Source organism: Stegostoma tigrinum, chromosome 41 (genome assembly GCF_030684315.1).
Source record: "Stegostoma tigrinum isolate sSteTig4 chromosome 41, sSteTig4.hap1, whole genome shotgun sequence".
NCBI classification, from domain to species: Eukaryota; Metazoa; Chordata; class Chondrichthyes; order Orectolobiformes; family Stegostomatidae; genus Stegostoma; species Stegostoma tigrinum.
Window position 1 is genome coordinate 10,694,565 of NC_081394.1, and position 11,154 is coordinate 10,705,718.

Here is an 11,154-nt window from a genome sequence, read left to right on the forward strand (position 1 = left end):
AAGCTAACACACAGATGCATGATGCAATCAGGATGGCTTAAAGGAATGATGGCACTTATTTCAAAGAGTTTGGAGAAAAAGTGTAGGCAAATCTTATTGTAACTACAAGGTGCTGGTGAGGCCACATCTGGAGTGCTTTGAGCAGTTTTGGTCCACTTATTTAAGAAAAGGTATTATGCCATTGAATGGGGCTCAGAGAAGGTTCACTTGGATGGCGTCTGATATGGAGGGATTGTCTTATGAGGGAAGGTTAAACAGGTTGGGACTCTACACACTGGAGTTTAGAAGAACGAGAGGTGATTTCATTGATACATATTGTATTGTTAAGGGGCTTAACTGGATAAATGCCGAGAGAATGTTTCCCTTCTGGGGAGAATCTAGGACCAGAAGCCTCAGAACACAGGTGTGCCAATTTAAGACTGAGATGAGAAATTTCTTCTCTCCATGGTTGTGAGTCTTTGGGACTCCTTGCCACAGGGAGCTGTGGGGGCAGAGTCCTTGTGTATATTGAAGGCAGAAATAGATAGATTCTTGTGCAGGAGGGGATTTTATAGGGAAAGGCCAGGAAAATGAATGTGAGGAGAGTGTGGGATCAGCCGTGGCCGTTTGAGTGGGGGAGTAGGTTCAAGGGGCTGAATGGCCTACTCCTGTTCCTATTTGAAATGGTCTCATGGTTTCTAGTCAGTAGAAGACACAGAGGTAATTCATTGTGTTCTCAATGATAATCAGAGATTTTTATATTCACCATGGTTGAGAGTAGTTTCCAATTCTAGATTACAACTGTGATAATTTAATGCACAGATCAATTGCTGATTAAAAATTACATATTAGGAAGAAATCTAAAGCTTTCTTTCACACAATTCATCCCAATTCTAGTATGATTCTATCACCAGAAAGATGATTGACAGATCTGTAGAAATTGCAAGGTGAACCAATCCTGGCTCACAATATTTGTGACCAGCAATAATAGTCTTCACATTACGTCAAATTAGAATTTTGAACAGGCTGCACAAGAGCAAATGTCTTATCAATCAACTTCTCACATATTTCCACAGCAGTAGAGAATTGTATCCATGCTAAGCCCAAATATATAACATGGAAGGTCAGTTTGCAAAGTTTGTGTTAGAACTCTTATGTAGAAATATGCTAATATTGTATTCCAATTCCCCCATGTTAAATACACTAGGTTTGGTAACAAGCAGCTAAAATGTTTAAAGAATTTACTGTGACACTTACAGCTAACATTTAGCAAATACGGCTCACTTCTGTTCCAATCAATTGCATTATATGCATGGCATATAAATCCTCTGTCAGTCCTCAAGACTCCAGATATAGTGAGGGTTTTATTATTTTGACTGAGAGTGATTCGATCACCAGGATCAACAATTGTATTTCCTTTAAGCCAGTAATATGATTGTACTGGCCCTGAGGCATTGCATTCCAGAGTTACCGTGTCATTGTGTTCTACAGGACTTATGTTGTCTGCTGAGATGATAGGCTTAGAGATTGATTCTGTCAAAATATACAAGATTATCATTCATCTCGAAGACATGATAGAACAGAGCTAGGTAGAGTTGTTACAGGAATATTCTGAATTTATTTAGTACCTTTGAAACCTTTAAACTGTTGCATCCTTGTGAGTGGAAGATTAAAATTAAAATTTTCCGTGAGGCCAATTAACAGCCCATTAGACATAGGCTTGCATCTATTTGAATATCTTGTTATATAAGTTGAACAAAATGAAGAAGCTGGACATTAAAAAATAAGGTCGGTTTCACCCCAGGAAATTGAACTGAAAGAATTATCCACAAAATATTAGACGACTATTTTGAAAAGGGTGGATGACATTGGTCCAAATAATACTGCTTGGCTTGACCTTGCCATCAGGATAGAGAAGCTCAGTGGTATGGTGGAAATGGAGGATTTAATGGACCCCTAAGTCCTACAATTGATCATGGGCTAGAGTACATGCATGCATTTCGCAAAGGCAGCTACTATTACAGCAGCCACCCTGTCGGATTTTGGCATCCCAAGTGTGGAACACAAGGAATAATAGCTGGGAGAAACTATTTGGCCCATCGAGGCTGTGCACCACACCATGGGATCTTGACTCATCATAGACATCTACGACAATTTCCTGCCTACTCCCTGTATCTTTTCATTCCCAAAGATTCCAAAAATATGTCTGTTCCAGGCTTATGATCTATTCAATGATAAAGTTTCTTACAAAGCTCTTTAGTAAAGAATTCCAAAATTTCAAACTCCTTTGAGTGAAGATATTTTTCCTTATATCAACTCAACCTATCCTTGTAAGAATATCCCTCCATTCATGGGATCAATTAATCTTCTCTGAATTGCTTCCAATGCCAGTACATCTTTCTTCAATAAGGGGACCAAAACTGTTCACTCTATTCTAGCAGTGACAAGTGTTCTGTATTGTTTTCACAAGACTTCCTCACGTTTTGTTCTTCATTCCACTTGAAATAATGACCAACATTCCATTTACCTGTCCTGTTGCCTTCTAAACCTGGATGCTGGATTTTTATCAGAGATAATGGGAACTGCAGATGCTGGAGAATTCCAAGATAATAAAATGTGAGGCTGGATGAACACAGCAGGCCAAGCAGCATCTCAGGAGCACAAAAGCTCCTGAGATGCTGCTTGGCCTGCTGTGTTCATCCAGCCTCACATTTTATTATGCTGGATTTTTATGATGAATCTAAAAGGACTCCAATTCCTGACTTTTTTCAGTTTATCTCCATTTAAATAATATTCAACCCTCTATTCTTCCTGTCAATGTGCGCACAAATTGTTATATTTCTCCAAATGATATTTCATTGGCCAGGTTTTTTGCCTATTCACATAAAATGCCTATATCCCTCAGTAGAGAGCTTGCGCCACCCTCACTACTTGCCTTCCACCTATTTTTCAGTCATCCACAAACTTGGTGATAGGGCATTCACTTCTGTCATACAAGTTATTCATATTTATTATAAACAACTGTGGTCCCAGAACTGACTCCTTCACAAGTTCATAACATTATAGCCATCATGAAAATTCTCCTCCCCTTACCCTAAACCATTGCTCTATCCATGCTGATATACTACCTCTAACACCATAGGCACTTCTGTTATTAACTACTCTTAAGTGCAGTACCTTTTGAATGCCTTCTGGAAATATATTACATCTACTGATCCTCCTTTATCTATTCTGCTTGTTATCTCTTTCAAGGACTCTAATAAATTTGTCAGGCATGATTTTCCTTCATGAATCCATGTTGACTCTGCTTGATTATGCATTTTGTGATCATGCAGGTTGCTAAATGATCTGCAATTATGTACTTTATGACAGACTGTTACATTTACCCGATAACAGGTATTAAGCTAACTGGCCTATGGTTAGCTTTTTATTTGTCTCCCTCACTGTTGAAATAAAGGTGCACAACATTGGCAGTTTTCCAATTCTTTTGGGCCTTTCCAGAAGCTAAGGATTCCTGGTAGAATACTATCAGTTCATCCACTAACTCTTTAGCTACTTCCTTTAAAATACTTGGAGGTATCCAATCCAGGGAACTTATGACTCTTTAGTTCAATCAGTTTTTCTTTTCCTCTAGATGTAGTTATTGTACTTACATATCCCCTGCTTTGGCCCATTGATTATTTATCATTTTTGGAATGTTATTGTGTCATCTTCCATGTAGACAGATGCACACTTTTAATTAGCCCCTCTGTCATTTCCTGGTTGCCCATTATAATTTCCCCAGCCTCATTCCTTAAGGGAGCTATTTTAATTTTGGTCTCTCTCTTCCCTTGTTCGCTATTTAAGGAAGCTCTTACCATCAATTTTAATGCTACTTGCTCCTTTAATCTCTTTCTTTATCTTCTCATTTTTTTTTGGCTCTGTTTTGCTAGTTTTTAAAATAATTCCACTCTTCCAGTCTGATGCGAGTCATGGCTATATTTTATGTTTTATTTATTTGATATTGTCCTTAACTTCCTTGTTTAACCCTGGCTGGTTTATGCTCTTCCTAGAATCCTTCCACACCTGGAGTTTTGTTTTCTTGTCAATACTGAACTGTTTTGTGGAACAGAAGCCATTGTTTATCAGCCAGCTTTTCTGCTAAATTCCTTTCCTAGTCCACTCCAACCAGCTCTGCCCTTATCCCCATGTAATTACCTGCATTTAAGTTTGACATTGTTTGTTCTAACCCAATTTCCCCCTCTCAAACTGACTGCTAAATTCCAATAGAGTCACAGAGATATACAGCACAGAAACAGACTCTTTGGTCCAACTCATCCATGCTGACCAGGTAACTTAAATTAAACTAGTCCCATTTGCCAGCCTTTGGCCCATAACCCTCTAAACTCTTCTTATTTACATTCCCATCTGGATGCCTTTTAAATGTTGTAATTGTAGCAGCCTCCATCACTTCCTCTGGTAGCTCATTCCACACATACAGCACCATTTATGTGAAAAGGTTGCCCCTTAGGACCCTTTTAAATCCTTCCCCTCTCACCTTGAACCTACGCACTCTCATTGTGGACTCCCCCACCCTGTGGAAAACGTCCCTGCTTATTCACCTATCAGTGCCCCTCATGATTCTATAAACCTCTGTAAGATCACCCCTGAGCCTCCGTGCTCCAGGGAAAATAGCTCCAGCCTATTCGGCCTCTCCTTGTCAAACCCTCCAACCCTGGCAACATCCTTGAAAATCTTTTCCGAACCTTTTCAAGTTTCACAAAATCCTTCCTATAGCAGAAAGACATGTTATAGTCTTTATCCCAAGTGGATCTTCTGGTCTGAGATCATTTATTGAACCTGCCTCATTATACATTTCGAGATCCAAAAAAGTCTGGTCCAAATTTGAATCCATGATCTATTGCTCCAGGAAGCTATCTGGAATTCACTCTGCATCTGCCACGTTCATTTGTCTAATCTGCATGAAGATCGAAGTCACCCACATTTCAAGCACTACCTTTTTTACATATTTTTATTCTTTCTTAACTTATTTTCTGTTCTACAGCATTGATACTGTTAATTAACCTATAGACTATTCCCACCAATGTCTTGTTTACCTTGCGATTTCTTACTTCCACTCTTATGGATTCTACAAAATCCAATCCAAGATCATTTTTCCTACTTATTCAGTCTTGTACTAATAAAGCTACTCCATCATACTTTTCAAACTGCCTGCCCTTTTGAAAAGTCACATCCTGCTCCTAAGATGCTGCTTGGCCTGCTGTGTTCATCCAGCTCTACATCTTTTTATCTCAGATTCTCTAGTATCTGCAGTTCCTATTATCTCTTCAATATTAGTTCCCAGCTTTGATCTCCTTCTAACCATACATCCATAGTGGTTATAAGACCATTCCCATTGAAGCTCTAATCACGTCAATAACTCATTTATTTTGTTCTGAATACTATGTGTGTTCAAGTAAGCAACAATTAATTTTGCCTCTTAACCATATTCCCTCTTGCCTCCTATTTGCTGCTGTTTTTCTATGGATCATATGTTTTCACATGATATAATCTGCCCCTCCTGCATCACTCTGGGTATCATTATTAAAATAGTTCCCTTGTAATTCTGGCAGAAAATTTTGCTTTGTAAGCCTACATTTCCCTTCTGCCAAGCCCTCCCCATCCTCTAATTAATTGAGTGCCCTCTCTCAAGCTGCACAACTTCATTAATTCACCAGGACACAGGTCCCAGCATGGCTCAAATGAAGCACATCCCGTTCAAACAGTTCTGCTCTATACCCACTATGCACCGATGCCCCATTCCTTCTGAACCAAACTGTGAGTCATGTGTTTATCTCTTGACTTTCTTTACCTTATGCCAGTTTATCTGTGGCTCAGGTAGTAATCCTGAGATTATCACCTTGGAGGTTCTGCTTTTCAATTTAGCTCATAACTGTTCAAAAACTTTCATCACAGCCTCCTTTCTAACCCTTTTGAAGTTGGAAATTCAAGTGCACAGCATTTACAGGATACCTTTCATCCCAACGTGTTACTTCTTCAAATGTGTCCAATAAATTTTGCTTTCATAAAAGCATGTTCTCTTTGCCTGATTACATTCTTATTTATAAATTATAAAATTCTTCATAAAGACTTCTAGCAATTACCCTAAAGACTTCCTTTCTTTCTTGAAAAAAGAATAATCCACTGTAATTCATCCAGAAGCTAAGCAATTTTGAAAGATTAATACCAAGGTGTTAGATTTCTACAGGCATTTACTTTATGATGCTGGGATGCAGGTCATTGGGTCCTGGGGATGTGTGAACCATGGCGATCATATTTCTACCAGCTTTTCCCTGGTGACCTTGGCTTTTTAATTGTTTTAGAGATGTGAATGAAGTTTCAAGTCTATTGAGAAATCTAAACATTATTCCCCATGGATAGTAAGAGCTACAGATGCTGGAGTCAGAGATAACACACCAGGCCAGACAGCATCAGAGGGGCAGGAAAGTTGATGTTTCAGTTCCGGACCCTTCTTCAGGAATGGGGGGTTGTGTGCAGGAAAGAAAGCCTAGAAATAAACAGAAAGAGGTGGGCTGTGGCTGGGGTAGGTGGGTGGGATGGTGATGGGTGACTGCAGGTAGGGAGTGTTGGGGATTCAACAGTGAAGTGGGAAGAGCGGATATGTGGGTGAGAAGACGGACAGATTGTATCAGGTCAAGGAGGCAGGGATAAGAGGGAGGGTTGGTCATGGATGATGCCAGGGAGACGAGGAGATTTTGAAACTGGTAAAATCTATATTTAAGCCATTGGGCTGTAGGGTCCTGAGGTGGAATATGAGGTGCTGCTCCTCCAGTTTCTGGGTGGTATCATTGTGACACTGGAGGAGGTTCAGGATGGACATGTTACCCAGGGAGTGAGAGGAGGAGTTGAAATGGTTCGCAACCGGAAGATGTTGCCGTTTGTCACGAACAGGTGTTCTACAAGTAGAGTCTGAGCCTCTGCATGGTCTCACTGAAGTACAGGAGTTCCCATTTCTGAAGAAGGATCCTGACCTAAATGTCAACTTACCTGCTCCTATGATGTTATCTGGCTTGCTGTGTTCCTCCAGCTCCACACTGTGTTAACATTATTTCCCAGGACTCCTGGCCTCCACTCTGAGTGCTTGTAAATGTACTATTATTATAAAACTTCATAGTGCATCGTATGACTAAAACATTCATATCCATTTCAATCCTTTGGAAGTATTGCAAGAAATCAACAAAATAAATTTGACCCTTCTGTACAACATAACAAGGATCACTTTCTCCACAGACAGGCAGCATGCACAGCAAGAACAATAACTGGTACATTATTTCTGCAAATCTACTGATGACAGAACAAATAGCCCAAGTATCAAAATAAATGTGGAAATACTTAGAAGGAAAGAGTAGTTTATTATGTCAGATAAAGTGACAACATCCCTTCACCAATCATTGGGTCCAATACAATAAACATGGAAATATATTTGGATCAAGTGTCTATAATGGGAATTGTTCATGAGGATTAAACCTCTAAATCTCCCATTGTACCTTCCTGGCCCATTCCTTGAATGAGTGACAATGAACCTGAAGTTGTCACTGGGGTCTGCATGTTTACTGTTAGATTCATTTAGCTTCCCTGCACAGGATTTCTCAGCAAATATCAGCATTAAAGTAATTCAGACTATCCCAACCTGCTGATCCACACTTCAATCAGTCTTCACGCATCACATTATTACTTTGCTGAGGCATACATCAGTATGCGTAGGAGATAACTGACTCACCTGTGGAACCAGATACCAGCTCTGCATCCTATATATGGTGTGACACTTGGACTGTACATGTTTGAGGGTGATGATGAAAGAGAGATTCCATCTATATGACTGGTGACTGCAGCTATCAAATTATCATCCTTTCCTAAGTCATTCCATTTTGTTATACATAGGCAAAAGGTTACTGGAGCACCCATTGAGCTCTTGTTCGTACCAAATGTGGCTAATTTCCCACCCCCACACCACCCTAGTCAGAAGCCTGTCTTTTCCCTTTCCAACCCTGAAAATTGCTCACAAAGTAGAGTTGACTGTTTAGTACAACACCGAGGGAGTGTTGAATTGTCAGAGGCGCTGCCTACAGGACAAATTGGCCCCATATAAAAAATCCCATCACACTGTTCTAGTGAAGATTTTGGCATTATTACTCGTGTCCTGGTCAACCTCCATCCTTCAATTAACGTCGCAAAGCAAATTCATTTATGGATGCTTCAGTAATCTTGCTGCATACAATTTGGCAACTGTGTTTCCAATATTACAACAGAAACTGCAGTTCTGTGCACTGCTTCTCCTTCTGCTCTGTCAGTTGAGGGGCTAAGTATGAGCCAGGATACCATGAAACTGTCTTGTTGCCTACCCACCAGCTGAACATCTCACCTGGAAAGTGACATCTTGGAGTTTGGGTGGTGAGGTCCTGCTTGGGGTGAGGGGCATGGTGACCCTCCAACATAGAAACCTGGAGCTCGGAGGGAGCTTAGTCTCAGTTGATGGCGGAGAGGGGAGTATGACCTGGAGAGCGTGCGAGCAGCTAAACTGAAGCTCCTCTGTACCTTCCTGTCCCCGCTGGGCGCGGGGTTTGAGGCCTTTGCAGCCAGTTTAAAACGCCAATACGCTCCAATCTGTTGGGCACAGACCCCGAGGATGGTGTTAGGTGCTCCCTTTCAAAACAGAAACTCAGCTTAATTGCAACCTGTAACCAGTTAAGCGTTTACATTTTCCCCTCCATTAAACATACGTTAAGGTAGATAAACATTCCTGGGAAGGATAGAAGGCAGCTCTCCGTGTAATTTACAGAGACCCCGCCCATCCCAGCTTGTCCCCAGTAGATAGGGTCAAGGCCCGAAACGTCAGCTTTTGTGCTCCTGAGATGCTGCTGGGCCTGTTGTGTTCATCCAGCTTCACACTTTATTAGCTTGGATTCTCCAGCATCTGCAGTTCCCATTATCCCCAGTAGATAGGAGCCTCTTACCAATTACATGCAGAGTAATGGTTGCCGATGCTTGCTCCCCCTCTTCGGGGACCATAGTAACAGTGTACTTCCCACTGTCTGATACCGTCACTGACTTCAACTCCAGAGATCCATTAGGCGTTCGAATCTCAGCCCTGGGTTTATACTCGTTGCTGAGAGAAACAGAAGAACCGATCCACAGACCGATACTTTTGCCATTGAAATCCCAGTTCCCATTCTTCACGGAGCGTGAGGGCTTCACTGTAAAATTTGCGGTGCCTCCGACGGTCACATTAATCGAATTTTCGGCTTGGATGGTGAATGTCTGGGACTGGACTGAAAGGAGAAACAGAATCCGGTCAATAAGGGGAACGGAGAGGTTAGGTTTGACAGCAGCAGAAACACATTCCCCACTGCCCAGCGGGTCACAGGAGTGAGAAGAGAGTGAGATCCTCACCCACGGGGAGCAGGAGGCCGGCAACGATAGCGGTAACCGTCAGCAACATGTTCGCTCTGTTCAGGGACTCCGCGCTGCTCCTTCATCCACTCACTGACTGACCCGCTCTTCCTGGTGTGTACAGCGCATCAGCGCTCTCTCACTCCCTGGCACTGTATTGCTCATTGGAGACTGACTCAGTGCTGTTTCCTCTGGCAGTCACTGTAATAACTCACTGGGACTGTAATGACTTCTGAAGAAGGGTCTAGGACCGAAACGTCAGCTTTCCTGCTCCTCTGATGCTGCTTGGCCTGCTGTGTTCATCCAGTTCCACACCTTGTTATCTCTAGGACTGTAATGCTGATTGGAGACTGACTCAGTGCTGTTCCCTCTGACAGTCAGTGTAATCATTCACTGGGGCTGTAATGCTGATTGGAGACTGTCCCAGTGCAGTTCTCTAATCACTCATTTGGGCTGTGATGAACTGGCCTCCGGAGCCAAGGTAAATCGAGGCAGGAGCGAAACCATGTTCTTTTGGAACTGCGCTGACTGATCCCTCATTTCCCTCAGCATCAGGAAAGATCACCTGGAGGTACTGGGAATACGGTTCAGAGAGTCTGGGGTATGTGCAACATCTTGGGAGGAACGCATGGCTAGAGTGAAGTGGAGACTTTGGGAGCACAGCTCTGTCTCCATTGCGGGTAAAGCCTGGTCATCAGGTGTGAAGCACTCTCCCTTGTTGCAGGTGGCACAGGTCTGGCCCAGCCACCAAAACTACGCTGTTTCAGTGACCTGAGCCATCTTCCCTTTCATCTGGAAGCCTAAAATAGGCCAGGCCTGCAGGGAATCCATGTACAAAAATCTGGATAAGGTGGGACTGGGGACATGGGGAGAACATATACAGTGCCTTCCTCATCCTGATGACCAATTTTGTGTATGGCTGCCTTGCCACACAGAGTTACCCTTGCCTGAAAATTGTGACCCTTGCCACATGAGTTACTATGTACTGAAGTTCTACCTGAGATGCTGCTTGGCCTGCTGTGTTCATCCAGCCTCACATTTTATTATCTTGGAATTCTCCAGCATCTGCAGTTCCCATTATCTCTTCTACCCATCCCTGGTTTTGTGAAGGATAGGACTGGCCTCTTTGCCTTGGAACGCTCTCGTAGTTGAACCACTGTTATCATCTGTCTATTGCTGAGAAATTTGAAAGAAAAACACTTTTGACCACAAGTCCATCAAGAAATGGTCAGCACATAGTTTGTCTTTGAGACCCAGTGGGAAAAGGAAAGGGTGGATCCTGTCAGTCTGTTCCCTGAGCAGGCTGTCAAAGCCACTTGGCAGAATGCCCCATCATCAGAACTTTCCAACAAGCACCAAGACATTGCTTGGCTGGTGGTGAGAAGGGCAGTGCCTGTGATCCTTCTTGCATGCTCAGTCAGCCTGTGCCACCACCCACTGCCTTGAAGTGGCTGCTGAAGGGTGCGGGAGGAGCTGGGGTAGAAAATGTCACATCTCTTTCTGAAATGTGCCTGCTGAGGAAGTCTGGAGAAGGATGCAGTGATTTTTGTCACAGTTTGTCCCGAGCAGCTCTGTGACACCAGAATGCATACTGAGACAGCCTGAGTGCTGTTCCATTCCATACCACCTGCCCTTCATCGAGAAATTTGCAAAGAAAAACACCTTTGACCAGAAGTTCATCAGGAAGTGGTCAGCACATAGTCTGGAGGACTGTCAACTTGTGAA

The 11,154-nt window shown here is 42.5% G+C and overlaps 1 protein-coding gene across 2 annotated transcripts in view; it reads right to left on the reverse strand.

The window, feature by feature from the left end:
* LOC125448508 (carcinoembryonic antigen-related cell adhesion molecule 5-like) overlaps nt 1-9,821 on the reverse strand; it is a 65,225-nt gene extending 55,404 nt beyond the window's left edge. For both annotated transcript variants that reach the window (XM_048523850.2, XM_048523851.2), the window contains exons 1-3: nt 9,430-9,821; nt 8,994-9,308; nt 1,237-1,512 (exon numbers count right to left, since the gene is read on the reverse strand). In XM_048523850.2, coding sequence (XP_048379807.1) covers nt 1,237-1,512; nt 8,994-9,308; nt 9,430-9,478 — 640 coding nt within the window. In that variant the 5' untranslated portion in view covers nt 9,479-9,821. The remainder of the gene's footprint in view (nt 1-1,236; nt 1,513-8,993; nt 9,309-9,429) is intronic.
* Nucleotides 9,822-11,154: the final 1,333 nt, after the last annotated feature.